The 22477-nt window shown below is 37.3% G+C and overlaps 1 protein-coding gene across 2 annotated transcripts in view; it reads left to right on the top strand.

The window, feature by feature from the left end:
• Positions 1-21681, top strand: part of LOC133524448 (uncharacterized) — a 77726-nt gene extending 56045 nt beyond the window's left edge. The window contains exons 6-16 of one of the 2 annotated variants that reach the window (XM_061860486.1): positions 1097-1210; positions 3508-3633; positions 6185-6313; positions 8332-8461; positions 9236-9358; positions 10390-10479; positions 14320-14443; positions 15188-15276; positions 16809-16938; positions 17272-17363; positions 18532-21681. In XM_061860486.1, the coding sequence (XP_061716470.1) occupies positions 1097-1210; positions 3508-3633; positions 6185-6313; positions 8332-8461; positions 9236-9358; positions 10390-10479; positions 14320-14443; positions 15188-15276; positions 16809-16938; positions 17272-17363; positions 18532-18675 (1291 nt within the window). In that variant the 3' untranslated portion in view covers positions 18676-21681. Of the gene's footprint in view, positions 1-1096; positions 1211-3507; positions 3634-6184; positions 6314-8331; positions 8462-9235; positions 9359-10389; positions 10480-14319; positions 14444-15187; positions 15285-16808; positions 16939-17271; positions 17364-18531 lie in introns of those variants that run through there. The other variant, XM_061860488.1, reaches the window with a different exon arrangement.
• The last annotated feature ends 796 nt before the right edge of the window (positions 21682-22477 follow it).

Below are 22477 nucleotides of genomic sequence, written 5' to 3'. Positions count from 1 at the left end.
CTGAAAAACTGAGTCGAGTCTTAAAGCAGATGACTCAAAGGACTCGAGTCTTAACCAACACTAGTCATATGTATATTTTATAGTAAGCATGATCTTGATAAACGAAGAAAATAAAATAACTGACTTCACAGGATAGTTTTAAATGTCATAAAAACGTTTCTATGAATTTAGTTATTTTTTTGTATAAAAGAATATTTCTTCAGCACTTTCAAATACTTACCAACAACTTTGAGGTTCAGAAAACGAATCTAAATCTTGATGCCTTTCTTTAGGGACTTCAGCTTCGAATCCAGAGTTTTTGATTTTCGCTTGATAGAAAAAATCAAGTACATAGATCTAAAATGCATTTTAAAAAATAATTATATATTTTGCACAAAAGCTAAACATAATGAAAATTATTTCTAAAAATGAGCAATATTATACTTGAGGGAACTCAGCGATTACTTTTGAGGGTTCCGTACCTCGAAAGGAAAAAAACGGAACTCTTATAGGATCACTTTGTTGTCCGTCCGTCCGTCTGTCTGTCTGTCAAGACCCTTTTTCTCAGGAAAGCGTGGAGGTATCAAGCTGGAATTTATATCAAATACTCAGGTCTATTGTCCCTTAGAGATGTGAAAAAATCAAACTTCTAAGCCAACGCAATCAAAAGATACAGCCGTTTATGCCGCAAATTTTCGACACTCGCAAGGGAATCAAAACCTATAGGGTACTTCCCGTGAACTCAGAATATTGAAATTTGGTACAAAGCAACGTCTTATAGCACAGATAAAGGAATAATTGCGAAAACCGTAAATTTTTAGTTACATCATATAATATATACCTACAGGTTTGTACGGAACCCTAGGTGCGCGAGTCCGACTCGCACTTGGCCGGTTTTATTTATAATTTAAAGCAACATAATTTTAATTTTTAATAATTTTATTTCATTTTTTTTTCTTTTTTTTTTGTTTAATTTTTGTGCTGAACAAAAATTGTTTTACATACTATTGTACCGCATTCAAAGAAATAAATAAAAGATTGATTGATTGATTTGATTGACCAAAAATTTGAATAAAAGTTTTTTTAAATTAACTATTATACAGAAATTTTATTCTAGGTATTTGGTTGGCTTCAAGAATATCTTGCGGAGCATAGAATGCAAAGGCATCGCGTCCGTTCTAGGAATCAATTACTTTGGGCGCGGTACATTGCAACCAAGAGCACACGAAAGGTAATATGCGAAACTATTGGCCCAATCCTAACAAGATGTCACAGCGATACGATACCGGTCAGTGTCAAAAGTGAAATTTCTTCAAACATAAACGTCACTTTAGGCACTGACAGATCGGTATCGTATCGCTGTGACATCTTATAAACATTGTTCGAATTGGTCTGAGAGTCTAAAGTAAGTAATAAAGATAATTGGACAGCGTTATGTAATAACGAGTTAAGCAATAAAATTAAAAAAGAAGTTACGAATGCAGATCGTTAAAAAACGTGATTAACTATGTTATCCACTTAGTTATGTCTAAAAATCATTTCTAGTTTTTTATAGTTACTTTTACATAATATCGAATACGAAATTTCTAATGAACAACGAATTAAACGCCCACTATTTGAGAGGTAATCCGTTATTGTTTTTATCCCAACTGATTTCGTAACGCTGTATCGAATTAACTTCCCATTGAGGCTCCTTTTTTTACATAAAACAACTTGTGGTTTTGTGGCTTGTTTTTATTACAGTTTCTGGTTTGGACCATGCATGTTTGTCAGTCTAGTAGTCCTCGACTCTGTAATAAGCCTTCAACATCAATGACATTAATGAAAGTAAATCTTAAGAGCTGAAAAGGTAATCTTAAAGCATCGTCAGGTACCTTTTTATAAAAATGAATGCATTGCCCAACGAATGACATTTGTACTTTGAGGACACGACACTTTCTGATATAAAGCTTATTTTTATTTATAGTGTTATAATTATGGACTTCTTAGTGAAGGATTCTAGATTCTTAAAAACATAAATAATAGTATCATGATCATCATCATTAAAATATTAATTTCTTTGAAAAATGTACTCTAAAAATAAACTTATAAAACCAAGTGAAATGTTAAATTTTTGAAACTCATTTTCTTAGTTTTAACACAGTGTCGATTGATCATTTCTTACATAACGCAGTCCAATTATCAAAGATGAGGAGGTGCTAACAATACACATAAGTTTAGTGCATGTTAATGGCTTGTTTACACGATGGACCATTATACTGGAGCTCGACGAGGTGCTGGTAATGGGCTCAAAACGTCGCGATCTATATTAAATTAACTATCCGCGATGTAAACTGTTTAATTTGTTTTATTTCACGAATAACTATCTCGTCAACCAACGACAATATTCTTTTCAGGCAATTCTGCATCTCAGACATTAAACAATTATGATTAAAGTCCAGTCGCGGCATTTGCGTTTTATACATCCGTTCTTGCATTAAGAGCCCGGTAACGATTTTAGAGCAAAAATGTATAATTTATAGATTTAGTCTTTGAATTTATACACCTTTTGTTACGTAATATCTAAATAATAAGTATTGGATTCTATTAGCACGTCTTCTTATCATGCCTTTTAATAATGAGGTCGCAAGGGTGAGTCCCCGGTAATATGTAATGAGAAGGGACAGTTTTTAAAAAAATATCATAAAATTATTGTGGTAAATTATACAAAACAAACAGTTTCAGCAAATTTATATTGTTTAAGTTTTAAAATTACGTTGAAATTAAGTTGATTTTCAGAGAAATTGTCACTTGTTTTGAAGTAATTTCTGGAAAAAATTGATTTCGTCTAACTTTCACTTTTTATTTTATTTTTATTTACACTACTCCAAATTTATAATAACAAAAATGTAGTTTATTAAAGTTGCAGTACAGGATATTTGGAACACAAAATTACCATTTTTTGCAGTCCAAATTTAACGAAATTTAGAAATAAGAGATTTATAATCAGTGCTTTACTCGCGTTTACGTCCATCAGTAAAAAAATCATTACTAATTAAGTGACTGTTAAAAAAAGAGATTTATTAAAATTAAAGATAACAAGACGTTCAATTAGAAGGTGGATTATGAAAGTGTACAATTTTATCGACTAAATCTATCAATATGATTTTTTTGCGACTGAAATCGATAACGGCCTCTTAATATTGGTTTAATTGATTGACAGTATATCTCGCCCGCAATTATAATACTTACATTTATGGGTGCCAGATAAATGACCTCGCATAATTTTCAACCCCCAACAAAAAAAGACGGATTTTATAAGTGACACCGTAGCTTTTAAACGTATCAACAGATTTCGTAGCTTTTTTATATATATTTGAAACAAGGTTTTCTAGCGCTGGTTTGTTATAATCGGTTCAGCTGTTTCTTTCCGTTTTTTTTTTATGAAATTATAAATATATTCAATCTGTCAAGGTTATACCTCGCGTTTATAGTCCGTTCCTTTATCAAATGAACTTCAGTTCAATTCTTCTGAATTTTATTGTACAGATTCATAGCACACCTGGTCCTCGGGAGAGATCTATTAGACAACACTTTGAACTATGTGCCTTCGCTCATACCACTGCATGTGGACATCAAAGAAGACAGCCCAGAGTACAAGGAGTTGGAAAAGAAGTAAGTATTTTTACACACTTTTATTCAGCTTCACCGCGTATATTTTCATTCATTTTAATTTTTGTAATAAAGATATAAGCAAATCTCGTCCTTGTGGCAAGCAACAAAGAGGGACTTTTTGCCGGCCACGATCACATATGATACAATCGGAAGGTAGCAATTCGATGGAAAAACACATAATCATCGAGTTTATCTCATTAGAAATGTCTCGAGAAGTTCTTGATAAACATGCAAATGAGAAGCAAGGAATAACTGTGTCACAATTTTTTTTTGACATAACTCAGTATAGTAACTTGTTTAAAATTTAAAAATTCACCGCGAGCAAGATTTGAAATTGCAACCTTTCGGAATAACGGTCCAAGCCCTCTGGGAGGGATCAACTTTTTATGTTATTATTCTATCCCGTTGCGCAAGAGACAAATAGTGGTACCGTTTGTTTTTTGATAACATAGTAATTTAATTTTTTTTTTAATTTATATTTCAATTATTAAATGTAAAGTCCCTAGCGAATATCGCTACTTAGTACAAAAATAAATTAAGCATAAATATTCAGAGTTTTTTGAAAAAGAAGACTTCATTTAAGGGATGAATAGTTTAAAACAGTTCGTGTCATTAACAATGATGCGCAGATTTGTCAAATACGAGTATAACCTTTAATAACATGACTTTGTGTAGTGCTTTTCTTAAATTTGCAATTAAATAAAAAACATCTGAGTCAATTTGTTTTATTCCAATAGTTTGTATCGTCCACGATGACGCGCAGTTTCGCAAATCAATCTTTAATAATATGATATTACGAGACACACGTGTGATTCACTCGTCGTCGTGAATGACCGATCTATAGGTTTACACAGCTAAAAATAAATTACGTATCTACTACTACTTGATGGTTGAATGCCAAGACGTTGTGTCACAATTTGACGTTAAAAAACAAAAAAAGGTTGCTTTACAGGCCTAGGTGTGTTACGGCTGTATAATAGTACATTACGATACAAGTGCGAAAAATAGGAAATTCGAAACGAGTGGCGATAAATTAAAACACGACCGAAGGGAGTGTTTTAAATCGACACGAGTTGCGAATTACCTATTCGCACATGTATCGTACAACGTTTTACAGTACATATGGCCCTTTAAATGTTCGACACAGTAACGTAATATGCTACTTCTCGCACTAGTGCTATAAAGTAGCCCCATATGTACTGTAAAATACCTTTACATAATCATTTGCAGTCATCGCACCTAATACGTTTCCGGACCTAATTTGAATTATGTCATGTCAACACACACATAACATTGCAACTTTGAGAAAACGCTATTAATTATTTCTGATTTTACCTTACCCGGTGATAATGTAACGGTGAATTACCTAGGGCCAGTTGCACAAACCACAGTTAACAAACTGATCGACCTCATGCAACAGAGATCTACGAAACATCTCATATAATAAAAAATTGCGAACACTTTAACGGTGACAGTCGCTTTGGTGCAACCGATTCCTAGACCGTCAAAAAGCCTTTAAAAATTACGTAACATAACATACGATTCAAGGTCGGCCAGAGGCAATTAGGTAGGTACACTTCCTGCAGTTTATTTGCAAAACAAGTTTTCGACCAGGTGATAAAACTAACACTATTTATTAAATATAAACTGTGCGGTTTTTAAATTGTTTGTTTTCCTTATATACTGAAAAACCTTCTGTGGCGGAAGCCGGATCCGTACGTCGGTACGGATCCGGCTTCCACCACTGGAGGTCTTCAGCTTACGCAGATTAGGCTCTGGACCTCATACCTGGTCACGATTTCTCTAGTATATGCAATCTTTTCGAGGCTAAGCGTTGACTAAGACTAAAAGCGACCACACGTGCTTGCACCGCCTGTACGAATCCCGTACGGGATTACGATATAGCGAGAGAACAATATTTCAGAAATAAAAATATTTAATAATAGTTTAGACATCTGCTACGACACAACCTGTTCTTTGAGCACTTCATAGAAGGAAAGAGAAGAAGAGGAAGACCGAGAAAAAAAATATTTCAACCAAATAAAAGAAAAGGTTCAGGTCGTGTCATGCCAGTAGGTTAAGGAGTTGACAGAAGACCGGACGAGTTGGAGATTGCTCCACCGACAAGAGCACAGCTCTTAAATATAAAGAAGAAAGAAGAAGAAGTAGATTGTGTCACAAGGAAGCAAAACGACACATTTACGGCGAGAGCGTAAATTGAATCCTGAACGAACCGAAGGATTCAAGTGTTAACGCCCAAAGTGGAAATAATTTATACACATACTGATTTTCACATCACGTATAAGGAAATTATTAAATTATACAATATTATTAAAGCTAAAAAAAAGTATACAAAAAAGATGAAAATAGTCTCTTAGAACAGAAAAGAGCCACTTTGGTCCCTCTTAGCAGGAAAAAAAGTACCACTTTGACCCCTACTAGCAGAGAAGAAAAAGCCCTTTTCCGAGTGGGTAATGTGAAAATGATTTGATTTGTTCTCTTAGTTTTCTTTACCTTTTTGAAAATAAAGAAATGCAAACCTTTTGTTCAGGAACCAGCTGATCGTCGAAAACAGTCTCCAGACTGGAAACCTGACTGAGGCTATCTCTTACTTCGACCAAACAACCACTCTGTTGGACAAGCTCCGCGCCGTACAGAAACAACTACGGGGGTATATCAGGTAAGGTGTAAGGTAGACTGCGAACACGGTGTCGCGTTTCCGCCTTACGGCCTGGCCAGGCCGCAACTTCGCGCGGCGGCGGCAGCGGCGAGTAGCGGCCATAAGTGGGAACGAAAGGTCGGAACGCTGTGTCTCGCTCCAACCTATTCTTGCCGCTCGCCGCGGCCGCCGCCGCGCGATGTCGTGGCCGGGGCGTTACCGCGCAACGCAGCCAGCGCCGCGCCGTGTGCCCGCCTGCCTGGTCGAGGCGGATCAACTTCGGGTTCTTCGCCTAAAAAGAATAATTGAAGTAATGTGACGTAGTATGGCGAATCCATGCAAATTAAAACGTCAAAATAAAACATTCTAAATTAAAAAAAAAATTACAACATTTACAGTGAGATACAAAATACATAGGAACGTTTATTTATATTAAAACAGCCAATACCTGCTGGGTAAACGTTATATTGTAGTCGTAATTGTTCTAAAATAAATAACTAATGCGATAGATTTTTAAACCATCATAGAAGGTTTATGATTATGTGCGTAGATAAAAATATTTATTGCTAAAAATGTACAAAAATACCTCAGCTATCACACCACTTTAAAGCGTCCATATACCTACCATACACCTTGTGCACGACGAAGGAGTGTGACAAAATCAGCACAAACACGAAAGCTATTCATAATATTGAAACCTTTGATCCTATGCGTGGATACGCTATCTATTAAACGAGATATGTGCGTACTATTAGAAGTATTCATATCCCCTAGTGGTTTCATGTACTATACTGTGTTGTATTGTATTGAATGCAAATAAAGAAATGAAATGGTTGCGGCGTAGGTCGAATTTTTCCAAGTATATGCATTTCTTAGGGGGCGCCGTAATATTTCAGTAAGAAATGCATATACTTGGAAAAAATCGTCCTAAGCCGCCGTGATCCTGGTGGTCGCGCGTTTGCAGCCTGGGCCACAGCACAGATCATATAATACTAGGCCACAGGATGCCTTGGTCACCTTGGCCTTTGGTTGGTAGTTCCAGTATTTTAATTCTCGTTGTTTTATCAAAGTGCAACAATTTCCACAGCATCTATATTAATGTAAGCGCCCACGTTGCAATCGCATATACTTAATTGAATACGTGACTCGACCACCCGACCGATGCTATTTGAATCTCAGGCTTAGCTATATTAAAACAGATCTCAATTTAAATTGTCAGTCGTTGGGGTCGCCGATATTTGTTCAGTGGGTATAAACTTTTATTAGATTGAGGTCGGGATTTGTTATAGTGAAGCCTGTGACTTTTGTGTATATAACTTGTGGCCGGTTTTTACAGTGTTTTTTAAGGCACCGTAACAATTCAAATCAATTTATTATTTGATGTTGAATTATTTTGTCTCCTTTTTTATTGTAGCAACAAATAAACGTCTTATCTATCTACATATATTCAAGAGGTGTTATACAAGGATCCATTGAAATAGTATTTTATACAATCGTTATATAATAGAGAGCTTTTCAGTCGAGTACCATGTACTCAGCAAGCTTCGCTGCCTAAGTAAGCTACGAGATAGAAAAGCTTGATTATATCACTATTATATAGCTTTTTCTACGAGCCATCTAAAATATATTTTTTTTACTATACATATTTATAATAACGCCTATTTCCCGGAGGGGAAGGCAGAGACCACGGATTTCCATTTGCTATGATCCTGACATACCTCTTTCGCTTCCTTCACTTTCATAACATTCCTCATACACGCTCGTCGGTTTAGGGTGCTCTTGACCTGGCCTTTCATCAGGATTTCCCCGATTTGATCAGAGAAAGTCCGCCGAGGTCTACCCTTTCCAGCTCCCTTATACACTCTCTTTCTTAACCTCCTTTCACTCATTCTTTCCACGTGTCCAAACCATCTCAACATACCTTTCTCAATTTTTGTCACTACATCTTCGTTCAGTCCACAATTTTTCCTTATCACACTGTTCCTAATTCTATCTTGTAACAGAAAGTTATATCCTTAAATCTTGATTTTGATATCTAGGGAAGGAGTAACAGAGAGTTTGAGGGAGGCACGTCGCAGCGAAGCGGTATGCGCTGGAATTCTGGTGCTAGTGTGTGTGGTGTCACCCATCATCATTGCTCTCGTCAGGACAGCTGTCAATACTATTCAGGTTTGACTTTTTTACAATTCTTTTGAGTGTCTCACTGCTGGACAAAGGCCCTTCCCCATTACATCCACGGATTTTTCGGGCTGATGAAAAGGAAGAAGGCAAAGCCGTCCAGCCATTTCGTTGCAGTTGGGGATATTCCGTCCTCGACTTTCCCTCATCCACGTGATTGCTACGTAAGTATACCAGTTAACCTATACAAATACACTCGGTATAAGTAATCAGCCCAGTCCTATTTGAACCCAGCAGTTCCCAAACCTTTAATAAAGAATAGATTCACTAATGAAATCTATTAAAACGGGTCTGTCGCGTATTTTAAGCCAAAGATAGCTCCACATGTATCGCTCCATAGCGAGGAGTTTCCAGCTCAACGGAAGCACGCATTGGCGGTTTGCGGTTTGCGATCTGCGTCGATCCGTCATTTTTTATTTCTTTGACTGACGGCGGTTTTGTTGTTAAAATAGATTCACTTATATACTTACTCTATTATTTTTTAACTAGCAACTTCTAAATATACACGATGCTCGATTACGGCTCCCTTCAATGTATCTCTCCTACTAGGAATTCAAACTCTGCTAATAAAATTGAAAACAAGTGGTAAATATCACTAAGCTCCCAATTTTTACTGCTCCTATTTCATAAAACTTACCGTTAAGTTTTCAACAGATCTTCGAGTGACGAAATAGAGCGCTCGAAATTCAAAATCGGCCACCTGTGTGAATAGTGTAGGATATTTTAGTTAAAATACTAGTAGTCATAAATGGTACCCTCTTACAGGTATACGCCACGAACTTGGCCGAAAAGGCACGAGAATTAGAATACGAGAAGGAGTTGAGCGACTCTCTCCTCTACGAGATGCTTCCAGCCACCGTGGCTAAACAGCTGAAGCAAACCCAGCAGGTAACATAAACACATTACTGCACAGCTCAAGGAGGCCGATTTTTTTGCCTTCTGGCCACAGTGGCAAATATAGGTAGATGGGACAGTGGCTTTTTGAGGCAGTGATCCTCCTTGCATGTTTTTTTTTAAATACTACATTGTGGCAAACAAGCATACGGCCCGCCTGAGTAAGCAGTCTCCGTAGGCCTAACCGACCCTAACACTCCGCACCCTCGTTGAACTCTGGCAACCTTACTCACCGGCAGGAACACAACACTATGAATAGGGCCAGGGCCTAGTGTTATTTGGTTGCATGTTAGTTTTAATAGTAAATTTAATTTAATGTAATGTTATTTATATAATATTAAATTTTAATTGTTTTCTATTTAATTTCTATAATAGTATGTTTTTAAATGTTATTTAATTTTGTAAAATATGGATTATCAATGGTCTGAAATAAATGAATTTTATTTTATTTTATTTATGTTTGTTGCAGTTTTTATTAAGTGTGTGATAAAAGAAATGAAAATAACACACAAAAACAACGCACTTATTATTATTACTATACGTATTTAGTCAGTATCGTAGGTTTCTCCATGAGTATTTGGGCAGTTCCATGCTTAAGCACTTTGCTATACAACGATATGAGACTTCAAAACATGGTAGATTCAATTCGAAAACGGATCCAGGTTCCTTTACTTCTGTTCTATACTTTACCTACCTGTAAATGGAGCATGTATACAAATATAAGAGCTAGAAGCGATGAAAGAGCTTCTAGCGGTCTTACCTAAAAGACGTCTACCCTGCATTGACCCTACACAGGGAATGTCGTGAAAATTCCATGTAGAATGCCAAACCATTTAGCATTCTACGCTCGCCGAATAAATATTATCCGTTATCAGGCCGTTCGGGAATAGCCGGGTCCACACAGAGCGAGCATACGCGCGAGGCAATTTCCTCACGCACAAACTGGCCAGTGTAGTCGTGCCTCGGCCTAGGCGACGAAGTAAACGAATCATAAAGTTTAAAATGTTTCTTTTAACTGTTTTCAGGTCCCGGCGGAGTATTTTGCCTCGGTGACTGTCTACTTCAGTGATATAGTCGGGTTCACTGCTATTGCTGCAGTGTCTACTCCTTACCAAGTAAGAACCAATAAGGCAGAGGAGAGAAAACTCCTGTTACACTGAAAAAAATATGGCCTATCCAGCACACCTTAAAATGATTTTCATTAAGATCAACTGCTTTATACAATATCAACAAATGTTTGTAAAATAATAAAATACAAAACAGTAACGTTAACTAGTTAGTAGATACATTTATAAGTTTTGAAAAAACGGTGAGATTAAACGAACATTTACTACATTTTAGTTACTCAAAACAGTAAAATTTACTGTCTTTTCGGCACGTGATAATTTACTGTTTTGCTATAAATAGTAAATTTTAAAGTCTGTTTAAAGCATTAAACGTTAATGCAATTTCAATTGGTTTGTGGTTTAAATGGTTTTATTTTTTCAGTGTACTATACCGGTTTAATATCACTGTACCTCCAAAAAAAGGAGGAGATTATCAATTCGTTGGAAGCTTTCCTCGTAAAAACGACCGTCCAGTCGCCATCGGAGCGACCGAGGTGCTCAAAAATATCTAAACAAGCACTCTAGCGCCTTGAAAATAGAAGCGTGTTTAGATATTTAGGTGTGGGACTGGTGACAGTACCAAAGAAACACTATTTACATTGGAAAATTCCAAAATGTAAACAACAATTTTATTTATATTTCGGTTTGTCATTCAAGGAACATAACTATTTGTAACTATTATTACATTAACAGTTTTGAGTGATTCACGGTTAGTTTCACTAGACTTAAATCGACCGGGGTATGCACCGTGATTACCTTTTAATATTGTTTTTGAGCTCCCGATATTTCGACGCAGCTACGTGCATCTTGTTCACGGACAACTGGAGATAGCGGGTGGTTGTCAAAGTTGTGTAGACCGCGCTCGTTCTACCCTCATTCGTGCGCGTCGGCTGCGTTCGCTTTCAACGTTACCACTGGTCGTGTCCACACTTGTGGACAACGTCAACAAATGCGACGTTTTGAGTTAAAGCAAAAATAAAAGCCTTCGGTTTTTATAAAGCCTATGAAAGTACTACCCTTTGATTATACGGTCATATCAAAAATACACGCAGTAGATTGTTAACAACAACTGTATTAGTTTTCATAATTAAATAGGCTAGGGAATTTAAGAGCCCAAACACGGTGTGCTATTTGGTATTTGATCAAATTGATGGCGGGTCGACAAACAGCCAAATTCTTGAGACGTATTCCGATCGTAATAACAAACCATTAATTTGATCTGGATTTGTTATAAGTAGATATCATCTGTCAGTGGCAAATGAGACGTCTCTGGTTGAAGGAATATCACTTTTAACACTGCCAGATTTATATCCATAATAACAAATCCAGATGAAATTTATAATAATTTTAAAACTAAATACGGGACTTAATCGCGTAAACTTACGTTTATTATATGGCCTGACGTTTCGAACGTGACGTTACGTTCGTGGTCGTAGGCAGACTGGCGAGGAATTGTATCATCTTGCTGCGCGGGTTTTGCGAACTACCCGCACTTGATCTTGATTATTCACTTGTACGCTAGGGTTATCACTTTGCCTACATACAACACTCACGACATCCGTGTTGGAATGTTTTTTAAGTCCCGTAGGTATTAGTTTTAAAATTATGAATGAAAATCGTGTTGGGTTAAATCAATATAAAATTCATAATGTTATTACAATCAGAATACGTTTCCTTAACAGGCCTTGTTTGGGACTTTTTTAGGGTTCCGTAGTCAACTAGGAACCCTTATAGTTTCTCCATGTCCGTCTGTCTGTCTGTCTGTCTGTCCGAGGCTTTGCTCCGTGGTCGTTAGTGCTAGAAAGCTGAAATTTGGCATGGATATATAAATCAATAAAGCCGACAAAGTCGTACAATAAAATCTAAATTTTTTTTTAGTGTACCTCCGCTACACGTAAAGTGGGGGTGAAATTTTTTTTTTCGCTTCAACTCTAGAGTGTGGGGTATCGTTGGAAAGGTTTGTCAAAACTAATAGGGGTTTTCATTAAAACATTTTTTGATAAAGTGAATATATTCGGAGATAATCGCTCCGAAAGAAAAAATAAGTGTCCCCTCCCCCCCCTCTAACTTTTGAACCATAGGTCCAAAAAAATATGAAAAAAATCGTGGAAGTAGAGCTTAAGAAAGACATTAAATGAAAACTATAGCAGACATGATCAGTTTAGCTGTTTTTGAGTTATCGCAAAAAGATTTCCCTTCATAGTAAAAAGACTTACTTTAATTAGGTACTGATTATGCAAATTTGCCTATTTGTTTAACTCGGGTGAAAGGTACCGTTTCATCCCTTGGTTAACAATGTACTATACTTTAAGCTCCAGTTTAGCTTATTGTGACGGAAGAGTAACTACGGAACCCTACACTGAGCGTGGCCCGACATGCTCTTGGCCGGTTTTTTTATGATATAATAGGTAAACGCAAACGAGAATACGGATCACCTGATGATAAGCGATCATCGCCGCCCATGGACACCCGCAACACCAGAGGGGTTATAAGTGAGTACACTCTTTTCTTGAATGTTTGAAGGTCGTATCGGTCCAGAAATACCTGTCTTTACAATAAGTTTTACGACATCTCTCTCAACATTAAATGCTAAACGGACTAAAAGAGACATATATAAGCGTTTGTTTACTCTTGAGGTTCTGTTCCTGTTCTAAAAATAGGAGTTATATCCGGATTTAACCCCTTAATACTACCGCATTATGGATGAGGTTGTAGAAAGGATTTGCCGGCATTAGGTTGAAGTGTGGTGCCTAAAGATTGGTAGGCTTTAAGGATTATAAGGTGGTGAAGAGGTTTTAACGTGATCAAATATGATAAAACCTCTTTATGTGTGTGTTATTGACACAATGAAAAATTAGGTTAATAGGTTTTCATTTTTTTTAGCGAAACCTATAAACCTAGAATATATTATGCTGAAGCGATCAAAATCAAAGTTATTTGTTAAGATTTAGTTAGTGGAAACTGTTTTCTCCCGAAATGGAATTTTATAGAAAAAATACCGTTATTTTGTTAGGATCGCAAAGCTATTCCTCCCTCGTAATATTCGAAACGGGCCATTAGATTGGTTGTATTTTAGATAATATTTGTCTTTAAAATATGAATAAAATGTTGCAACTCCTTTTGTTTCTCAGATTTTGGTAAATCATTGTCGTTTTAGCGAAATAGTTTATTCTTGATAATTAACATAATTACCTTCAGAAAACTATTTCTGAACAGTGTATTTTCTCATGTGCAATAAAGATTAAATCAAAATAAATAAATTATTTTAGTTTTTAGTTAGATTTATTTAAATCTACTAAGACTTAGTAGTGTATTTTCACATGTGCAATAAAGATTAAATCAAAATAAATAAATTATTTTAGTTTTTAGTTAGATTTACTAAGTCTTAGTAAATTTATTTTGATTTAATCTTTATTGCACATGAGAAAATACACGGTTCAATAGGCGAACTTAATGCCGTAAGACATTCTCTACCAGTCAACCTTTAGGCAAAGCAGATAAGTTGTAGGCGATGCAAAAACATGAGGTATTAGGTGATACAATTAGGTACAGTACGAACACAAATTCACATTACGTACTAACAAAAATATAATGTCTTATTAATATAAAAAAATTATACAAGATTATATATTTGTTTAAAATTCTGCTCTGTAGTGTTCGTTTATATTATTTCGTTATATTGATTTGTAAGTCCACATCTTTTTCTCAGCTACGATTACTTACTAAGTTGAAAGAAATAATTTACACAATACACAACAATACCTACCCTGCTTCAGCAGGTTTTGTTTTACACACTGCCTAATGATTTTACGGTAAATTAAGTTTTTTCTCATTATATTCCTTTCCCAGGTCATTAGTTTCCTGAACTCAGTTTACAAGCTGTTCGACGACCGTATCGAGTGCTATGACGTCTACAAAATCGAAACCATCGGCGACTCCTACATGGTGGCCTCTGGGTTGCCGGTCAGAAACGGTAAGACATTTGCGTGCATTTTTACTTTTGATGCGGATCCGCACGCCGCTCCGAAGTGCGAGCGGGACATTGCTATTTGCTTTATACAAATTCTCAGAATTAAAAATAAAGAGAATTGAATGCCATAGGGCATTTTCTAGCGGCTGTTTTTCTCTATAGGTCATTTGACATCAGAGGGCCTACCGCGAACCACGTTCGACGGGTTGCCTCCCTGTCACACTTACGTACAAATTTACAAGTGCGACAGAGAGGCAACACGTCGAACGTGGTTCTCGGTAGGCCCTCTGATATCGATAACTGAGAGACTACTCGAGCGGGCTGATCAGCTGCAGACCTACGGCGCGGCGTCCATGTTAAACAAATGCAAACATATACGAACCTCAGTGTCAGTTAATGCAACGGATGTAAATTCGAGAAAGTTTAGTATGGTCAATGCGACCAAATATTGTCGGTACATGTGAGAGTTTTTTATACAATAATACACGATTAGTATCTTCATCGACAAATACGCTTGTGCACGGAGTTTCCCGTAGATGGCTTTGACTGCATTGTCTTTACACTTCACTAAAACTGAGGCTTTCACCACAGCCACCGTGTGCGATGGATGGTCTGCCACGTAATAGTGACTTAAATCAAAAACTTTAACTTGACATTTAAGAGTACACTCCACACGAAAAAACAGGGGCTTTCTATACTACTCCCTGCAGTTTATGCACGCTCCTTTTCGACTTTTTTATGTTGCAGGCAACAAACATGCCACGGAGATTGCGAGTATGGCGCTAGAGTTGCTAGCTGCCACAGCACATTGCAGATTGCCGCATCGTCCTGATCAGGTACTTAGGTAACTGTCTCTGTGTACTTGTTTGCCTTTGCTTACCATACAGCTTGGTGTGGTTGTACACCATAATAAAATCTGCTACGGCTGTTGCAAACATTGCGCTAGCTACCACGGCACATTGCAGCCCATTGTCTCGATCAGTCATTGTATAGCCAGAATCAATCAAGCGTGGCATGATGTTAGCAACAGCAGCCTATGAGTGCTAGTCAATCCATTGATATATAGGTTTCTAAGGACTTGCCTTACGAGCACTAAGAATGGTGCTAGTTCAGTCGTATCACTGATGAATTCTAGCCAGTCGTGTAGTCTAACGCAACTAGTTGCGATCAATCGCGCACTTGATGCGAACTCATCAACCAGTTGCGTTGTGGCGTTAGACTGCACGATTGGCTCGAACTCGTGTGCGTGACACCGCTGTACTGGCCCCATTCTTATTGCCCGTATTGTCATCCTTATATGTAAATGAGTCAGTCACAATAAACTTACCATGGAAACTGCGAGTATGATGCTCGAGCTGCTACATAGTAGCCACGGTACATCACAAGCCACACTGTCCGGGTACTTAGGTAGCAGTCTCCGTGTTCACATGCAGCTCGTAGAGTAATATACCATGGCACGGAGATTTAAAATTACCACGGAGCCACGGAATACTGCCCGATAACTCATATCACCGGTGGCAGCATGGTTCCATTTTTATCACTTGTCACTATGCCCGTCAATTTCGCGCTTACGTACTTGTTAGAATGTGACAGGCATAGTGACAAATGATATAGAGCCGACCATCTTTGCCCTACAATTAAGTAATTAGGCAATGGGTAACTATCTCTGTATAATTGTTTGCCTTCACTTGCCATGTCTGTGTAGCTTATGCCTTGGTCAGTACAGTCACAATAAAAAAAAAACCGTGAAATAGATTGCAAGAGTTTATTTTTTCTTATTACCTGGAAAACCTACACCGTTCAAATGCGGCAATTTAAATTGAATAGGTAATTTCAAAATGCTGTTTACTTATTGGGATTTTACCAAAGAAACAGATTCAAAATTAACTTATTGTCAGATAAACGACGACGACCAGTCTGGACTAGTCAAGTGGGTTGTGACTTGTGAATTGATGCCTGCCTATGATGACGATGGCCCCGGGTTCGAATCCCGGTAAGGGCATTATTTGTGTGATGAACACAGATATTTGTTTCTGAGTAATGGGTGTTTTGCATGTATGTATTTATCTATATACGTATGTACATATATCATCGTCTAGTACCCATAGTACAAGCTTTGCTTAGTAGGGAGGGTCGTTTTTATTCTAACCCTTCTGTAATAGTCAAATTATGTCGTCTAACATGTTCATTTATAAATGTGTTAAATATCAATACTTTATTTTAAGAGCAATAACCCGTGCAACGATCGGCATGTTTGATATCATTCATACAATTGTGACGATAGATTCGATAAACATCATAAGCTTGATATTTATCGACTCTTTAACGGCAGCCACTATATTTGACCGAATTATTTCTTCATACACAGACGTTATGCATGAGAAGTGGCATCCACACAGGGCCATGTGTCGCGGGGATCGTCGGGAGCAAGATGCCGCGCTACTGTCTCTTTGGGGACACCATTAATACGGCTAGTCGCATGGAGAGTACGAGCGAGCGTAAGTGGCTAAAATATAATGTGAATGTGTGTGGTAACCGGCGTACACAGCTTATAGTTCGTGTCATCCACGATGACGCACAGATTTATCAAATATAACCTTCAATAACATGACATTACGAATCAAGTCAAGCGTGAATAACACGATCTGTAGGCGGTTAACGTAATGACGCCATAATCATGCTGCGGGAAAGGTGTGCGAGCGAGACAAAGCTGAATGTGATAATAAATAAAATAAGAGCGTTGTCTTGCTCGCATACTCCCCCTCTGGTTTAGTTTAGTTTTCGAACTTGTATCACCAATAAGTAGCATTTTTGTGTTTTCCTTTTTTCAGCAATGAAGATTCAAATATCTGACGACGTCAAGAGAGCTCTGGACAGGAATGGCAGGTTCATCACATCCCCTCGAGGAGTAGTTGATGTCAAGGTATTTGATAAACAGCAAACTTTTCATAGCAATACTCATACGTGCTCATACTATTTATCTGGAAACATGACAATAATTTGCGCCGTAGCGGACGAAACTCTATCGCACTAAAAAGAAAGAGTGATAGAGATACAGATAGTACGTTCGCTACGGCGTAAACGATTGTCATCTTGGCTAGGTTGGAGAGCCAAGTTACATAGTCGGCAAGCTACAGCTCATTACATACTATTTACTTACGTACTCCTCTGGCGCAGCGACCAAAAGTGTGTCTTGACCTTTAACGCGACTGCTCGCCACTGATCCCGATCCTGTGCAATTACTCGCCAGTGTTCAAACTCGCGCAGATCCGTGTCCACCACATCCGTCCATCAATACCTAGGTCGACCGGTCGGGCGGTGTGCTGTCAGCTTCCCTCAAACCCTCTTTTCATCGCCCGATAGCCTCCCATTCGTTCTAGATGGCCAAGCCACTGAAGCCATTGCGCCTTTGTGATCCATGATGTTTGGTTCAGCAACTATCTGTTCGACTTCAGCGTTTATGTGAAAGCTCATTAGTCTCGTTTATTTCCTTACAGCTATTAATATAAGATGCATACCTAATAGCCTGAAAATAGTCATTCCGGTAAAATTACGTATGTTCTACGGTCGGAGCGTTTGGAATAAATATCCGTGATATTTATTCCAAAAATATAAGTGTAATACTCACTAATATAAGTGAAATAGTCGCTTTTCGGTGAAGGAAAACATCGTGAGGAAACCGGACTTAATCCCAATAAGGCCTAGTTTACCCTCTGGGTTAGAAGGTCAGGTGGCAGTCGCTTTCGTTAAAACTAGTTCCTACGCCAATTCTGGGGATTAGTTGTCAAGCGGACCCCAGGCTCCCATGAGCCGTGGCAAAAATGCCGGGACAACGTGAAGAAGAAGAAGAAGATAAGTGAAATAATCAAAATCATTGATTCAGCGGGCTAAGCACGGTCGCATTCTTATCGCTTGTCACCAGGCCTGTCACTTTCTAACAAGAATAAAAGTGGTAAGTGATAAAATTGCAAACATGCTGCCACTGCAGATGATAGTGCTATCATAATTGTCTAAACGATACGATTCACTTCGTCTTTCGCCTCGTCACTCTCGTGTGTAACGCTATCATTGATCCCCATTGTTATTTTCAGGGTAAGGGTGAAATGGTGACGCATTGGCTGGAGGGTCGGTCGGGCCCGTCGCCCGTCCGTCTTTCCTCGGGCCTTGACTGCAGCGCCCCCAGCTTCCTCGCCCGCATCCATTCGCAGCGCGGACGGGAGAACAGACCACATTAATATACGTAATTTTATGTTTAAAGACTTATTGATTTTGAATTGATTATTTTTTTATGTTTGAAGTCAAATTCTACTTTCGAGTACATATGACAGCTGATGTAGTCATTCGACACTGCACGGCTATATTATGCGGAGGGGTTGCAGTGAAGGTTTGAACAGTAACCACAAAAACAATCCAAGATTTATTAATTATGTAAGATGAGGAAAGTCTACGTCATGCTGTCTAGCAACCCCACATTGCATTTTGGCATTCTTTATTATATTAGAATTTAGTATACAATTGGTATTCAATTTGTGAGTTAAACTTAGAGTTTTAGTATACAATTGGTATTCAATTTGTGAGTTAAACTTAGAGTTTTAGTATACAATTGGTATTCAATTTGTGAGTTAAACTTAGAGTTGGTGTTTATTTCAAAATTCCAGGCAACTATCAGCTACCAGGCATTAAACTACTTATAGACAAAGTTTATTTATATGTTGGAGAATAATATCGTAGGGACTAATTTTTCCAGCCTCTCGTTTGCTTAAAAAGTAAATACCTATGCCGGAATTCAATAGGGGTTGCTGGAGGGATGCTCTACAGTAACCCCGGCTTCATTTAGTTTATGCTTCAAACTGAATAAGTACAGATTTTTCAAGTACAAATTTAATAAAAAATGCCAACATGCAATATGGGGTTGCCACAGATAATGATGTGAAAGTCTAAGACAATGTCATGCTTCGAATTTGACAGCTAAAAGAGATGGCGCTGTACGGCCACAGTGTAAAAAAGTCACAGTGGACCGACGATCGATGTTTGCGTAAATCCCGACACCGCACAAGAACTCAGTAGGGTTGTCACAGACTTTCACACAAATGCCTAAATAAGAGTAAAGTTTCATATACATATAGATAGTTCGTGTTATCCACGATGAAACGTCAAACTTCTATGAAATTATGACGTATAAATAACACTTGCACTGCGTGTGCTATCAAAATCGTTGCAGACTTGTCTTGGTCTGACTTTACTAACAATGGCGATCTAAAGCCCGACCAGAAATATATGATCATTGTCAAGAGGGCGCTGTTATTTGCATGTATAGAGTGACAGTTCAGTTTAGTATGAAAAATTTAGTTCCAATGAAATTCCGCAATATGGCGCGTGATCATATATTACGGGTCAGGCTTTACCTATGCAGCTAGGGTGATCACGGAATTCAAGTTCACAGTGACCAATTGAAGGCATACTTTTGAACGCAATAGTTGTGCCCTGTCCTTCGTGTGTTAACCGAATTCAATGTAATGACGATTCACCGCATCTTAACGCGAACGAACTATAGACATCCGATTCAGGTATCTTTCATTAATGAACCGGACCTTTTAGAGCCATCTATGTACTTCTGCTATCAAACTTGTGGCTGAACATTGTCTTTTCGCAATTAACTAAACATGGACTTTTGAAGTAAAAACTTCTTTATCGGCGCTGTGCACTTTTTGTGATGGGGAAAAAATATTAAACTCGCGTCAGGTGTCACGTGACCGTCAGATTGAAAATTTGTAAGATGGACACGAGACATCATGGTGACGTGCAAATTGAATGTCATCGAAGCCTGGTTACTTTTGAAAAATCGTATCTCATTCAAGTGTGACATTTTATTTTCTTCATAATCAAAGTGCTGTCATAACGGTTAAAGAGGTTTAATCTTTGTTAATTGTGTTGTATTGTATCTTTGTGTTGTTGGGTGTCCATGATTGTAGATACTCATATTTTTCCTTAACTAAAAGTTAAATAATAGAAATGAAGCGTGATTGTTTTACTTAATATGATGGTGAACGATTCATTAACATTTACTGATTGTGTAAGCTGTAGTCCTGCTTAGTGCTCACGTCTCATGAATAAAATTACTCTGTATAAGGTGAGGTAGGGGAAGTGTGCCATGCCGTCTAAGTGCGCCTACCTTGAATATATCGAAAACTGCTATACTACTTACGAGTATATTACTAGTATTCTAAAACACTTAGACTCTAAAAGTGTTGTAGAATACTAGTAATATTAGTAGTATATAAGCAATTTTCGATATATTCAAAGTAGGCGCACTTTGACGTCATGGCACACTTACCCTACCACACCTTATGTTATATATTAACACTAAAATTCGCATTTCAAAATATCTTCCACACTTAAATTTATTTACGCAGGTATAATAGAGAATTATCTCTTTTTATAAAACTGCTACTTAATGTCTCTAAAATATCAAAAATTCACAACGTTAATATTCAAGTTTTCACTTCTGTCGGCACTCCCGGAGTGCAGCCCGTTGTTTTTTTCTTGATTATTGTTGCTTGTGAAACTAGGAATTATTTGCCGTCATTCGGGCATACTAAAACCGTGCTGCTATGTTTAGTATTGTATATATTTATTAGAGAAATATATGTGTTAGATATTAATCTAACAAGGAAGGGTACCCAACTGTCCGACTCCGATTTGATTCATTTTGATATATGTTATAGAGTAGTCTAAAATAACGGACACGTATTTTTTTTTTGCTGCACAAACTCAACCTATTGGGAGAAATTGTCCTCCAAAGTACTAAAAAGTTACTAAATCTTCTAACTCCTATAGAAAGTGATGCTCAAGCAACTTGCTAGTTAATGGCTGGTTTGAGTATATGTTTGAAAGCAGCAAAAAATAATGAGCACGTGTTTTGTTATATCGGCTAAAACTATTTTTTTCCTAAAAGAATCGACATTCGAAGTTTTATAATATCTTATCACTATAGTTACACATAAAGACGGGTGTTTTTTTAGGAAAACTTGAGTTTAAGCAGATATAACAAAACACGTGTAAATTATTTTTTCCTGCTCTCAAACATAATATACTCAAACAAGCCATTAACTAGCAAGTTGCTTGAGCATCACTTTCTATAGGAGTTAGAAGATTTAGTAACTTTTTAGTACTTTGGAGGACAATTTCTCCCAATAGGTTGAGTTTGGGCAGCTAAAAAAAAATACGTGTTCGTTATTTTAGACTACTCTATAACATATATCAAAATGAATCAAATCGGAGTCGGACAGTTGGGTACCCTTCCTTGTAAGACATAACTAGTCAATCAAATTAAATAAAAATGTCATAGTTTCGAGATATTTGTAGCTGATAGTACCTATTTGTAACATAAGTATAACCAATTGTACCAAATACATGTTTATATTAATAAGCAGAGAAGGAAAACGAGTGGAATTAAGAATGAGTAGTTTAATTAAAATAAGAATACATTTTATACGCGAACGAGAGCGAAGTTACAGAAATATAATTATGTACCAATTACCTTGCGGTTTTATTTATCATTAATTTACTGGGTACTTAATTTATTGGAGAAAAAATTGAATCTTATTAAACGGACATTATTTTATTGTGCATGTGAACACAGAACACATGAATTTCATTAAAATTCAATTGACGTAAGTCATTATAGGGTTTTTTTTTGAGGAAGGAGCGTTTTATTTATTAATAATATTAACCAAAAGTACATAAAATGGATAAACAAAATGTTACAAGCTAGTTAGTTTTACCTGTCCCGTTGTCTGTTTGTAGGTCTATAAGCAAATTTGCAAGTTAAATTTGACCCACTTCCCGGTTTCCGATGAAGATGAAATTTTGCATACATATGTAAGTCGGGTGACAATGCAACATTATGATACCATCGAGTTGATCTGATGATGGAGACAGGAGGTGACCATAGGAACTCCGTGATAAAACAACGCAACCTAATTGGGTTTGGGGCTTTTACAAGTATCTCGATGAGTATTAGTTACCTGTGGAAAG

This window comes from Cydia pomonella, chromosome 13, assembly GCF_033807575.1.
Source record: "Cydia pomonella isolate Wapato2018A chromosome 13, ilCydPomo1, whole genome shotgun sequence".
NCBI classification, from domain to species: Eukaryota; Metazoa; Arthropoda; class Insecta; order Lepidoptera; family Tortricidae; genus Cydia; species Cydia pomonella.
The sequence above is the reverse complement of the archived record's forward strand: the minus strand, read 5'-3'. Positions and strand labels throughout refer to the sequence as shown.